General features: G+C 66.2%; 2 protein-coding genes across 2 annotated transcripts; one reads left to right on the top strand and one right to left on the bottom strand.

The window, feature by feature from the left end:
• Positions 1-499: 499 nt before the first annotated feature.
• Positions 500-3,653, bottom strand: C4H2orf81 (chromosome 4 C2orf81 homolog). Its single transcript, XM_059470096.1, has 5 exons — positions 3,551-3,653; positions 2,131-2,372; positions 1,825-2,043; positions 1,535-1,729; positions 500-1,414 (listed from the first exon to the last, which is right to left on the bottom strand). The coding sequence occupies exons 1-5, from the start codon at positions 3,651-3,653 to the stop codon at positions 500-502; spliced, it is 1,674 nt and encodes a 557-aa protein (XP_059326079.1).
• Positions 3,652-12,195, top strand: WDR54 (WD repeat domain 54). The gene is made up of 10 exons (XM_059471006.1): positions 3,652-3,671; positions 5,040-5,247; positions 8,537-8,599; positions 8,697-8,763; positions 9,561-9,617; positions 9,689-9,816; positions 10,488-10,588; positions 10,668-10,830; positions 11,890-11,964; positions 12,050-12,195. Exons 1-10 carry the CDS (start codon positions 3,652-3,654, stop codon positions 12,179-12,181), a joined length of 1,014 nt encoding a protein of 337 aa, XP_059326989.1. The 3' UTR covers positions 12,182-12,195.
• Positions 12,196-13,013: the final 818 nt, after the last annotated feature.

The following is a 13,013-nucleotide window of genomic DNA, read 5'->3' as shown; positions in this document are numbered from 1 at the left end:
CGGGGGCGTGGCACCTCATGCTAATGAGCTGAAACCACGCCCACGGATATGCTAATGAGGGTATCTATGAATGCCACTCGGGGGACAGGTAAAGCTCCCCGTGTCACACCACTGTCCCCGGTGCCACCTCAGCGTCCCCAGGGCTGCTCGCCCGCGCCGCCTCGGACTCTCTGCCCCCCCGGGGCGGCTGCAGGAGGGGCGATGTCCCCCGATGTCCCCTTCGGGCAGTGCGGGGACACTCCAGGGCTGGAGCAGGTCCCTGTGGGGTGGGGACAGTCCCAGCGAGGGACCCCGAACTGTGCCCGGAGCTCCCGGGAAGGCGGAGGAGGCTCCGAGCAGCCTCTGCCCGCCCCGTCCCGTCCCCGTTCCCCAGGACGGGATGTCCCCGGCCAAAGCCACGCCGTCACATCGCCCATTTGGGGACAAAGGGGCTGCGGGGACTCGCCAAGTGCGGGTGGCACCGTGAGCTCCGCAAAACTCATTTTAGTGTTTTTTTTATTTACTTCTGAGAAAAAGACCCCCGATCTCCGGGAGGGTCCCCCGAGGCCGCAGCCTGTTCCAGCCACTGCACCGGCGACACCCGGGGTGACACGGACCCCCCCAGAGCGGGACCGGGCGCCGGGAGGAGCGGCCCCGGGAGCCGCTCCGTTTCCAGCGGGCTGTCCTGCCACTCCTCCGCCTCTCTGTACTCCGAGAGCCGGCACTCCGGGTAGGGCAGGATGGGCTTCAGGTCCTTCTCCGCCCTCCTCAGCGCCTCGTCCCCCTGCTCGTCCCCGGCGTGCCCCGCCAGAGCCGGCCCGCGGCGCTCGCAGTGTCCCCAGCGCACGGTGACACCGGGGGCCAGGCGCACCGAGGCCAGCCAGGGGTCGCAGAGCTGCGGCTCGGCCCTGGCGGCGCGGGCCGTGCCCGGGATCACCTGCACGAGGGATCCCGGCACCGGTAACCGGCTCCGGGACGCTCCCAAGCGCGGCCGCTCGGCCTCGGTGCTCACGTCCAGCACCTTCACCTCGGGCAGCACCCAGCGGGAGGCGCCGCGCCGGGCACCGAGCCGGGGCACGCCGGGGCTGCGGGAGGGGCGCCGCGGGGGGACGGACGCCGCGCTGGAGCGGGAGGATGATGATGGTGGCGGTGCTGCCTCTTGCTCGCGGGGCTCCGGTGCTGCCGGTGCTGCGGGTTCAGGGGGCGCGGCCGGCGGCGGAACCGGGGGAGGGGGCGCGACCGGAGGGGGAACCGGGGGTGGCGGCGCGACCGGCGGGGCCGCCCGGGGCTGCGGGGGCCGGCAGGGTTGGCGGCGCCTCCCGGGGGACCGGGAGCGGCGGCGGCCGCGCTCGCGGGGCTGCGGAGCCCTGGGCGGCTTCGGGCGGGGCGGCGGTCGCGGACCGGGAGGCTGAACGGGAGCGGCGGCGGAGCGGGACTGGAACGGCGGGCAGAGGGACCCGGTGTGGGTGCGGGGTCGGGGTCATCCCGGTGTGGGTGACACCGCTGGGGCTCAGCCCGAGGGGTCTCGGAGAGGGGGAATCGGGGCACGCCTCACCTGGCCCGGGGACAGAGGGACACCCACGGCGGTGTCGCGACCGACGGGACCTTTGGCTGTCACCGGGAGAGCCCCGGACGGGACCGGACCGCGGGGCCGAGGGGAATCCACGGCGGGAGCAGCACCGGGAGCCTCACCAGGACCCACGGGCGGACTTTGAGCCTCCTCTGCCTCGGAGAGCTCCTCGGACGAGAGCTGGACAGAGGGGACAGAGGGGACGGAGGGGACGGGTGCGGTGACACCGCCATCCCGCGGCCCGGGCGGGCTCCGGGGCTCGGGGACCCTCTCACCTCTTCCGAGGGCGGAGACGCCTCGGCGACGGCGACAACGCCCGGTGTCCACGAGTCCCAAACACCGGCCGGGGGCTCCTCGTCCTCCTTCCAGGCCCCGTCCCGCTCGGGCTCCGGGTCCCCCTCGGGCTCGGGGACTTTGTCATCGCGCACCAGGAAGCGCCACTCGGCCACGAACAGGATGGCATCCCGCGCCCGCGCCACCGCGAACGGCACCCGCTGGGGACGGGGACACGGCGCTGAGAGCCCGCCCGCGGCCCCGGGCCCCCAAAACCCCCCGAATCACGGTGGGGAGGGGTCCCTCACCTGCCGAGCCACGGCCGCCAGCGCCACCTCGGCCAGGACGCGCTGCAGGAGCTCGTCCAGGAGCGGCTCCACGTCCAGCGGCTCCGGCGGCTCCGGGGACGGGCCGGGCTGCGGCGAGGGGCGGCCCGAGCCCCGCGGGGAGCCCCGCCGGGACGGCCGCGCCCGGGGCTTGTCCTGCTTCGATCGGGCCCCGGCGCCGCGGGATTTCCCCTTCTGTGCGGGGACAGAGGCACCGAGAGATCCTGTGTGCCCCGGGAGCGGCCCGGTGTGTCCCAGTGCGGCCCGGTGTGTCCCAGTATGGACCAGAGTGTCCCAGTATGGACCAGAGTGTCCCAGTATGGACCGGTGTGTCCCAGTGCAGCCCAGTGTGTCCCAGTGCGGCCCAGTGTGTCCCAGTACGGACCAGACCACTGTCATGCAGCCCATTGCACCCCAGTACGGACCAGTGTGCCCCAGTATGGACCGGTGTGCCCCAGTATGGACCAGTGCACTGCCACACAGCCCAGCATGGCCCCTCAGCTCATCCCAGTACATCCCAATATAGCTCAATACATCCCCAGCCCACCTCAGCATGGCTTCCCAGTACATCCCAGTACACTCCAGTATAGCCCAGTACCTCCCAGTTCACCTCAGCATGGCTCCCCAGTATAGTCCAGTACTTCCCAGTGCACCCCAGTGTGGCCCCTCAGCTCATCCCAGCACATCCCAGTACAGTCTAGCCCACCCCAACATGGCCCCTCAGCTCATCCCAGTATAGCCCAGTGTATCCCAGTCCACCTCAGCATGGCTCCCCAGTATCGCCCAGTACATCCCAGTATAGCCCAGTACCTCCCACCACGGTTCTCCAGCTCATCCCAGTACCTCCCAGTGCATCCCAGTACATCCCAGTACAGCCCAGTCCATCCCACCTCAGCATGGCCCCCCAGTTCATCCTAGTGCATCCCAGTACATCCCAGTCCATCCCAGTATAGCCCATTACCTCCCAGCGCACCCCAGCATGGCTTCCCAGCTCATCCCAGTACACCCCAGTATATCCCAGTGTGTCCCAGCACACCCCAACTCCCCGCATCCCTCATCTGCTCCCAGCCATCCCCCGCCCCCTCTGCCCCGTTCCGCCGCCTCCCAGTCCCTCCCAGTCCCTCCCAGTCCCTCCCAGTTCCCCCAGTCCCTCCCAGTCCCTCCCAGTCCCCCCAGTCCCTCCCAGTCTCCCCCAGTCCTCCCAGTTCCCCCAGTCCCTCCCAGTTCCCCCAGTCCCTCCCAGTCCCCCCAGTCCCTCCCAGTACCCCCAGTCCCTCCCAGTCCCTCCCAGTACCCCCAGTCCCTCCCAGTCCCTCCCAGTACCCCCAGTCCCTCCCAGTTCCCCCAGTCCCTCCCAGTCCCCCCAGTACCCCCAGTCCCTCCCAGTCCCTCCCAGTCCCACCTCCGCCATCTCCGCCCCTTTGGCGTCCTGGGCTCCACGGCAACGTGACGTAATCACCGTGCGCCGGTTGCCTGTACGTCATCACGCCGCGACGCGTCTCCATGGCGGCGGCAAGCACCGGGTGAGCGGGGGGGAGGGGAACGGCGGGGAACCGGGGGGGACTGAGAGGGAACGGGGGCGGCTGAGGGGAACCGGGGACATTGAGGGGAACGGGGGGCGCTAGAGGGGAACCGGGGGGGACTGAGGGGAAACCGGGGGGAACCGGGGGGGACTGAGGGGGAACGGGAGGGGACCGGGGGGGCGCTGACATTGAGGGGAGCAGGGAGAACCGGGGGGCAATGAGGGGGGGCAGGGGCACTGAGGGGATCGGGGGGCGCTGAGAGGAACCGGGGACGCTGAGGGGAACCGGGGGAGAACCAGGGGCACTGAGGGGAGACGGGGGGGGGCTGAGGGGAACCGGGGACATTGAGGGGGAACGGGGGGCACTGAGGGGAACGGGGGGAACCGGGGGGCACTGAAGGGGAACCGGGGACATTGAGGGGGAACGGGGGGCACTGAGGGGAACGGGGGGAACCGGGGGGCACTGAGGGGAACGGGGGGCACTGAGGGGAACGGGGGAAAAACCGGGGGCACTGAAGGGGAACGCGGAGAACCGGGGGGCACTGAGGGGAACCGGGAGGCGCTGAGGGGGCACTGAGGGGAAACCGGGGGAGAACCAGGGGCACTGAGGGGGCTCGGGGCCACGGAAGGGAACCGGGGGGCACTGAGGGGGAATCGGGAGGCACTGAGGGGAACAGGGAGAACCGGGGGGCACTGAGGGGAACCGGGGGCGGGACGAGCAGGGCGGGGGGCTCGGGGAGGGCTCGGGGGGTCCGTGAGGTGGGGCTGGGCTGGGGTCCCTGGCACAGGAGATCGGGCCGGGGTTGTGGGGGGCTCTGGGAGAGGAGAGGAGTGGATCTGCCCCCAGAGTCCTGGATCTGCCCCTCTCCTCCCCTTGATCTGCCCCCTGCCCCCTGGATCTGCCCTCAAACCCCTGGATCTGCCCCCCTCCCCTGGATGTACCCCCAGACCCTGGAGCTCCACAGACCCCTGGGAGCTGTCCCCCACTCTCCTGGATGTACCCCCAGCCCCCTGGATCTGCCCCCTGCTCCTCTGGACCTACCCCCAGCCCCCCTAGATATACCCCCGGCCCCCCTGGATTTGCCCCTCTCTCCCCTTGATCTGCCCCCCCCTGACCTGAACCTACCCCCAGCCCCCCCCCTGGAGCTCCCCGCACCCCCTTGGATCTGCCCCCAGCCCCCCCAGATCTGCCCCTCCCCATCTGGACCCATCCCCAGCCCCACACCGGCCCCTCCTGAATCCTCCCCATTCCCTCCCCATTCCCTCCCCACCCCTCAGATCCGCTCCGGCCCCCCCAGAATCCGCCCCGCACCCCCCTGGCGGTGCCCCCCGGTGCCCCCCGGTGCCCGTGACCCGTGTGTGCCCGCAGGCCGTACCGGCGGGAGCGCAGCCTGGCGCTGCGCAGCAGCAGCTCCGCGCTGTACAACAACCTGGCCGTGCTGTGCCCGCCCGGGCGCGGCCCCGCCTTCGGCGCCGTGCACGGCTCCAGCCTCAGCCTGCTGGGCACCGAGGGGCACCCGCGGCAGCTGCAGGCACGGGGAGGGGGCTCTGCCCTCAGCACCCCCCTGCTGACACAGGTGAGGCACGGGGACAGCCCGGGCCGGGTCCTGGTGGCAGCGGGCGGGGGGTGGCACCCGGCCCTGGCGCCTCCTGGCACCGGGGAGGGGTCGTGTCATGGCCCTGGCACCTCCCTGGCATTGGGTTGGGGTCGTGTCACGGCCTTGGCACCCCCTGGCATTGAGGAGGGGTCGTGTCACAGCCAGGGGGCGGTCGTGTCATGGCCCTGGCACCTCCCTGGCACTGAGTGGGGGTCGTGTCACAGCCCTGGCACTGAAATGGGGGTGGCGGGGGTCGTGTGACAGCCCTGGCACCTCCTGGCACTGAGTGGGGGTCGTGTCACAGCCCTGGCACTGAGAGGGGGGGGGGGGTCGTGTCAGAGCCCTGGCACCTCCCTGGCACCTCCCTGGCACTGGGTTGGGGTCATGCTACAGCCCTGGCATCTCCTGGCATTGGGTGGGGGTCGTGTCACAGCCCTGGCACCTCCCTGGCACCTTCCTGGCACTGGGCTGGGGTTGTGTCACAGCCCTGGCACCTCCTGGCATTGGGTGGGGGTCGTGTCACAGCCCTGGCACCTCTCTGGCACCTCCCTGGCACTGGGTTGGGGTCATGCTACAGCCCTGGCACCTCTCCTGGCATTGGGTGGGGGTTGTGTCACAGCCCTGGCACTGGGTTGGGGTCGTGTCACAGCCCTGGCACCTCCTGGCATTGGGTGGGGGTCATGTCACAGCCCTGGCACTGGGTTGGGGTCATGCTACAGCCCTGGCACCTCTCCTGGCATTGGGTGGGGGTCATGTCACAGCCCTGGCACCTCCCTGGCACCTCCTGGCATTGGGGAGGGGTTGTGGCACAACCCTGGCACTGAGGAGGGGTCGTGTCACAGCCCTGGCACCCCCTGGCACTGAGGAGGGGTCGTGTCACAGCCCTGGCACCCCCTGGCACTGAGGAGGGGTCGTGTCACAGCCCTGGCACCTCCCTGGCACCTCCCTGGCACTGGGTTGGGGTGTGGGGGGTTCAGGATCCTGGGGGGCTCAGCGTGTGGGCAGGGGAGGGGAAGGAGCCCCCTGAGGGGTCTGGGGGCATTTGGGGGGGTCCTTGAGGGCACAGGGATTGACCTGGGGGGCACCAAACACACCTGGGGGAGGGGATGGCACCCCGGGAGAAGGGCTGGGGGCTCCAGGAGGAGATTGGGGGGCTCCAGGAGGAAATCTGGGGGCTCCTGTTCCAGGAGAAGGGGTTTGGGGGCTCCAGGAAGAGATTTGGGGGTTCCAGGAGGAAATTTGGGGGTTCCAGCAGGAGGGGTTTGGGGGCTCCTGTTCCAAGAGGAGATTTAGGGGCTCCAGTGGAAATTCTGGGGCCTGCTGCAGGAGGAGGAGTCTGGGGGGGCTCCAGGAGGAGATTTGGGGGTTCCTGATCCAGGAGAGGGGGTTTGGGGGCTCCAGGAGGAGATTTGGGGGCTTCAGGAGAAAATTTGGGGGCTCTTGTTCCTGAAGGAGGGTTTGGGGGGCTCCAGGAGGGGCTTGGGGGATCCTTTTCCAGGGATAGGAGTTTGGGGGTTCCAGGAGAAAATCTGGGGGCTCTTTTGCCATGAGGAGATCTGGGGGCTCCTGTTCCAGGAGGAGGATTTGGGGGGCTCCAGGAGGAGATTTGGGGGGCCTCCAGGAGGAGATTTGGAGACTCTTGTTCCAGGAGGAGATTTGGGGGGCTCCAGGAGGAGATTTCGGGGCTCCAGAAGAAAATCTGGGGGCTCCTGTTCTAGGAGAAGGGGTTTGAGGACTCCAGGAGGAGATTTGGGGGCTCCAGGAGGATATTTGGGGGTTCGTGATCCAGGAGGAGAAATTTGGGGGGCTCCAGAAGAAAGTCTGGGGGCTCTTGTTCCAGGAGGAAGGGTTTGGGGAGCTCCAGGAGGGTTTGAGGAGCTCCAGGAGGAGTTTGAGGAGCTCCAGGAGGAGTTTGAGGGGCTCCAGGAAGAGATTTTGGGGCTCTTGTTCCAGGAGGAAGGGTTTGGGGGCTCCAGGAGGAGACTGGGGGGCTCTTTTTCCAAGGGTAGGAGTTTGGGGGGCTCCAGGAGGAGATCTGGGGGCTCAGGGATAAAATCTGGGGACTCCCATTCCAGGAGGAGATTTGGGGGCTCCAGGAGAAAATTTGGGGCCTCTTGTTTCAGGAGAAGGGGTTTGAGGGTCTCCTGGAGGAGATTTGGGGGTTCCTGATCCAGGAAGAGAAATTTGGGGGGCTCCAGAAGAAAATCTGGGGGCTCCTGTACCAGGAGGGGTTTGGGGGGCTCCAGGAGGGTTTGAGGAGCTCCAGGAGGAGTTTGAGGAGCTCCAGGAAGAGATTTTGGGGCTCTTATTCCAGGACGAAGGGTTTGGGGGGCTCCAGGAGGAGACTGGGGGGCTCTTTTTCCAAGGGTAGGAGTTTGGGGGTTTCTAGGATGAGATTTGGGGGCTCCAGGAGGAGATTTGGGAGCTCCTTTCCAGGAGAAGAGCTTTGGGGGGCTTCAGGAGGGGTTTGGGGGGCTCCAGGAGGAGACTGGGGAGCTACAGGATAAAATTTGGGGGCTCCTGTACCAGGAGAAAATTTGGGAGCTCCAGGAGGAGATTTGGGGTCTCCTGTTCCATGAGGAGATTTGGGGGTTCCTCATCCAGGAGGAGAAGTTTGGGGGCCTCCAGGAGGGGCTTGGGGGCTCCTTTTCCAGGAGTAGGAGTTTGAGGGGCTCCAGGAGAAAATCTGGGGGCTCTTGTTCCAGGAGGAAGGGTCTGGGGGCCTCCAGGAGGAGATTTGGGGGTTCCTGTTCTTGGGGCAGGAATTTGGGGTTCTCCTGGAGGAGCATTTGAGAGGTTTCAGGCCGGGATTTTGGGGGTTCTCCGGGGGAAGACCCCCAGGAGGTGGGGTTGGAGGACAGCGGGGTCCCTCAGTGTCCCCAGGAAGGGACAGCAGGGTCCCTTAGTGTCCTCAGGAGGGGACAGGAGATCCCTCAGTGTCCCCAGAGGGGACAGGGGGTCCCTCAGTGTCTCTAGAGGGGACAGGGGGTCCCTCAGTGTCCCCAGGAGGTGACAGCAGGGTCCCTCAATGTCCCCATGAGGGAACAGGGGTGTCCCTCAGTGTCCCCAGGGGAGGACAGGGGGTCCCTCAGTGTTCCAGAAGGGGACAGGGGGGTCTGTCAATGTCCCCATGAGGGGACAGCACCATCCCTCGGTGTCCCCAGAGGGGACAGGGGGTCCCTCAGTGTCCCCAGGGGAGGACAGGGGGTCCCTCAGTGTCCCCAGAAGGGACAGGAGGTCCCTCAGTGTCCCCTCTGTGTCCCCACAGGCCGCATGGTGCGAGCTGCCATCGCGGGTGCTGCTGGTGCTCACGTCCCAGCGTGGGGTGCAGGTGAGGCCTGGGGCTGCTGGGGGGCACTGGGGGGCACTGGGGGGTCCTGGGTGTCCCCCTGTCCCCCCAGAGTGTCCCAGCTGTCCCTCCATGGCAGATGTACGATGCTGATGGCTCCACCATGGTGTTCTGGCATGCCCTGGATGTCCCAGAGCTCCCAGCAGGTGAATCCCCCCCGAGCCCCCAGCCCTGGCCAGGCCACCTCTGACCCTGTCCCCAAGTGCCACCTGGCCAGGGCTGGGAATCCCCCAGGGATGGCACTGCAGCCCTGCCAGGGTGGGAATTCCAGCCCTTTCCAGGAGGGAATTTTGCCAATGTCCAACCTAAACCTCCCCTGGCACAGCTTGGGGCTGTTCCCTCTCACCCTGTCCCTGTTCCCTCTCACCCTGTCCCTGTTCCCTCTCACCCTGTCCCTGTTCCCTGTGTCCCCTCCTGGCAGGAGCTGTGCAGAGCCACAAGGCCCCCATTTGTCCAACCCTTCTGTCAAACCCTAAAACTTTTCTCCAAATCCATTTCCCACAGGCCCTGATCCCCCTTTGCTCCAGGCTGAGCCCCTTCCCCACCTCCTGCACATCAACACCTCAAAATCTTCATGTGACAGACCCAAAAATGTGCCAGGACTGGGGTGTGACCCCCAATTCCTGTCCCACAGTGACACAAACCTGTTCCCATCCCCAATTCCTGTCCCAAACCTGTCCCAGGGTGACACAAACCTGTTCCCTTCCCCAATTCCTGTCCCAGGGTGACACAAACCTGTTCCCTTCCCCAATCCCTGTCCCAAACCTGTTCCCTGCCCCAATCCCTGTCCCAGGGTGACACAAACCTGTTCCCATCCCCAATTCCTGTCCCAGGGTGACACAAACCTGTTCCCATCCCCAATTCCTGTCCCAGGGTGACACAAACCTGTTCCCTGCCCCAATCCCTGTCCCACAGTGACACAAACCTTTCCTTTCCCTTCCAGCACATTCCGTGTTTGCCCGAGGCATCGCCGCTGCCGGCGGCCGCTTCGTCTGCGTGGGTGAGCCCAGGTGTGGGCAGGGGGGTGGCCCTGGGCTGGCCCAGCCCCTGCTGACCCCCCTGACCCCACAGGGACATCCTTTGGGGCCGTGCTGGTGTTTGACGTCCCCCCTAAAGGGACCAACGTGACGCTGAGCGAGGTCCTGGAGCAGCACCGGGATCCCATCACCGACATGGCGGCCGAGCAGGGCCAGGCCCCGGTATGGGGGGAGAGGGGGACCCTAAATCTCATCAGGGACATCTTCCACTGTCCCAGGTGGCTCCAAGCTGGTCTTGGACACTTCCAGGAATCCAGGGGCAGTCACACCCTCACAGGGAAGGATTTCTTCCCTAAATCCCACCCAAATCTCCCCTTCTCCCGTGGGAAGCCATTCCCTGTGTCCTGTCACCCCATCCTTTGTCCCAAATTCCTCCCATCTCTCCTGCAGCCTCCTGGAAGCTCCCAGGGCAGGTCCCTGCAGACTCCCCAGGCAGTTTCCTCCCACTCAGCACTTTCCCTGATGAGTCACTGAACTTTCCTTGCTCTGGGATCCCCAAGGAATTCATCCCCCAGATGCCATTCCCGAGCTGCAGTGTCACCATGGGGACACGGAGCTCTTGTGTCACCTCCCACTGCCACCCCGGGCTTTGCTCCCAGGCTTCCCAGGGCTGCACTGGGGCATTCCCAGGGCCGGGAATCCTCACAGAGGGAGGGAGGGGTGCCCTGATCCTTCCTCAGAATCCACCCTGGCCTGGCAGCCTGGGCAGGGCCGGACGAGTTCCAGCCCATCAGCTCTTCAGGAGCTGTCCCAGCTTGTCCTGGTGCCCGTGGGACAGTGCCATCCCCAAGTGGGGACACTGCCCGGTGTCCCTGAGCCACCTGTCCCCACAGGACGGCGCCGGGGACCTGGTGACAGCCGATGACTCGGGGACGCTGTGCCTGTGGAGCAGCGGGGAGGAGTTCACGCTGCTGGGGAAGATCCCGGGGTCCGGGTGAGCCCCGGGGGTGCCGCGGGGTGTCGGACACGGGGCGGGGACAGCCCTGCGGTGGTGACACCGGCCCTGTGTGCAGCTGCACGTGCTCCTCGGTGGCGCTGTGGAACGGGATCGTGGCCGCGGGCTACGGGAACGGGCAGATCCGGCTGTGGGAGGCGGGCTCGGGGCGGATCCGCGCCCAGCTCAGCGCACACGCCCGCTGGATCTACGCCATCGACCTGGCACCGCTCACCGGCAAGGTACGGGGGGAACGGGCACAGCTGGGGGCACAGCTGGGGTCACCCAAAGCATCCCATGCTGGCATCCTGCCCAATATCCCAGCCTGCATCCCACACCGACATCCACCTGGTATTCCAACCTGAAATCCCAACCTGACATCCCACCTTGAATTCCATCCTGAAATCCCAACCTGGCATTCCAACCTGAAATCTTAACTTGGCATTCCAAGCTGAAATCTCAACCTGAAATTCCAACCTGAAATTCCAATCAGGCATCCCACTTTGAATTCCATCCTGAAATCCCAACCTGAAATTCCTACCTGAAATCCTAACCTGGCATTCCAACCTGAAATTCCAGCCTGGCATCCCACCCTGACATCCCACCTGGCATTCCAACCTGAAATCCCAACCTTTCATCCCACCTTGAACATCCCACCTTGAATTCCAGTCTGAAATCCCAACCTGCATCCCACCCCAACATCCACCTGGCATTCCAACCTGACATCTCAGCCTGGCATTCCAACCTGGCCTTCCAACCTGAAATTCCAACCTGGCATCCCAACCTGGCATTCCGTCCTGAAATCCTAACCTGATATCCCACCTTGAATTCCACCCTGAAATCCCAACCTGGCATTCCAACGTGAAATCCCAACCTGGCATCCCACTTTGAATTCCAACCTGGCATCCCATCCCATCCCATGTCCCATTTGGCATTCCAACCTGAAATCCCAGCCTGGCATCCCACTTTGAATTCCAGCCTGAAATCCCAACCTGGCATTCCAACCTGAAATCCCATCCCAACATGCCAAATGGCATTCCAACCAGAAATCCCAGTTTGGAATTCCATCCTGAAATCCCAACCTGACCTCCCACCTGCCATTCCAACCTGAAATTCCAGCCTGGCATCCCAGGTGGATTCCTGTCCCAGAGTGACAAGAATTCCAACCTGACATCCCAACCTGGCATCTCACTCCACATCCCACCTGGCATCCCAACCTCAAATCCCACCCCAGTGTCCCACCTTGCCAGTGGCGCTGCCACCTCCGTGGTGTCCCCACTGTCCCCCTGCTCCCCTGGCAGCTGCTCTCGGGTGCAGAGGATTCCTTTGTCCACGTCTGGAAGCTCAGCAGGGACCCGGACACCGATGACATCGAGGTCAGTCCGGGCTTGGGACAGGGACAGGGGACAGGGATGTGGCCCTTGGAGCTGTGGGAATCCTCTGGATCTGCTCCCCCCGCAGGTGCAGCACTGCCACGCCGAGTGTGTGACAGACACTCAGGTGTGCGGCGCCCGCTTCTGTGACCCTGCTGGGGACACCTTCGCTGTCACCGGCTACGACCTGAGCGAGATCCTGTGCTACGGCCCCGCCTGAGCCGGGACAACGGGAACGCCGGGATCGCCGGGAACGCCGGGACAATCCACCGGGAATGCCGGGACAATCCACCGTGGGTGAGGGCTGAGCACAGACCCCCCCCTGCAGCCCCGGCCGGGATCCCCCCCGTGCCCCCCGAAACTCTCCCGAGGGCCGGGAGCGGCTCCAGCAGCCCCGAGGGGATCCTCGCATGGCTCCCACCGGCCCCGGGATCCTCCCGTGGCTCCCACCGGCCCCGGGATCCTCGCATGGCTCCCACCGGCCCCGGGACCCTCGCATGGCTCCCACCGGCCCCGGGACCCTCCCGTGGCTCCCACCGGCCCCGGGACCCTCGCATGGCTCCCACCGGCCCCGGGACCCTCGCATGGCTCCCACCGGCCCCGGGACCCTCCCGTGGCTCCCACCGGCCCCGGGATCCTCCCGTGGCTCCCACCGGCCCCGGGACCCTCCCGTGGCTCCCGCCCTTCCCGGAGGGCGGCGTGGCTGGGAACGGAGCCGGCTCAGACGGGAGGATCCCGGCAAACCTGTGCTACCTGCTGCTCCTGCCCCCAGAGCCCAGCCCGGCGTCCCAGGTGCGGCATCTGCCGGGCACAGCTCCTGGGGAGGGGACAAAATGGGGGAGACAACCCATGGGGACATGGGGGACATGGGGCATCCTGCATCCCAACCCCCCCAGGATCCCAAACCCCCGTGGGATGCTGCAGTCCCATGGCAGCTGGCCAGATGTTTGCGATGTTTCCAGCTGTGCTGCGGTGCTGGAAAGAGCAGCAGCAGCTGCAGCAGGACCCCAGGGACAGCCCCAGGTCCCCTGCAGCCCCCCCCGATGTCCCTG

This window comes from Ammospiza nelsoni, chromosome 4 (genome assembly GCF_027579445.1).
Source record: "Ammospiza nelsoni isolate bAmmNel1 chromosome 4, bAmmNel1.pri, whole genome shotgun sequence".
Lineage (NCBI taxonomy): Eukaryota > Metazoa > Chordata > Aves > Passeriformes > Passerellidae > Ammospiza > Ammospiza nelsoni.
The sequence above is the reverse complement of the archived record's forward strand: the minus strand, read 5'-3'. Positions and strand labels throughout refer to the sequence as shown.

Excerpts from the sequence above, each read along its gene's own strand:
- WDR54 (XM_059471006.1), top strand. The coding sequence starts at position 3,652 with ATGGCGGCGGCAAGCACCGG. Across the intron at positions 8,600-8,696 it reads CGTCCCAGCGTGGGGTGCAG|ATGTACGATGCTGATGGCTC; the intron begins GTGAGGCCTGGG and ends CCTCCATGGCAG. Across the intron at positions 10,589-10,667 it reads GGGAAGATCCCGGGGTCCGG|CTGCACGTGCTCCTCGGTGG; the intron begins GTGAGCCCCGGG and ends CCCTGTGTGCAG.
- C4H2orf81 (XM_059470096.1), bottom strand. The coding sequence starts at position 3,653 with ATGGAGACGCGTCGCGGCGTGATGACGTACAGGCAACCGGCGCACGGT. Across the intron at positions 2,373-3,550 it reads AAGGGGCGGAGATGGCGGAG|GATCTCTCGGTGCCTCTGTC; the intron begins GTGGGACTGGGA and ends CGGGGCACACAG. Across the intron at positions 1,730-1,824 it reads CGTCTCCGCCCTCGGAAGAG|CTCTCGTCCGAGGAGCTCTC; the intron begins GTGAGAGGGTCC and ends CCCTCTGTCCAG.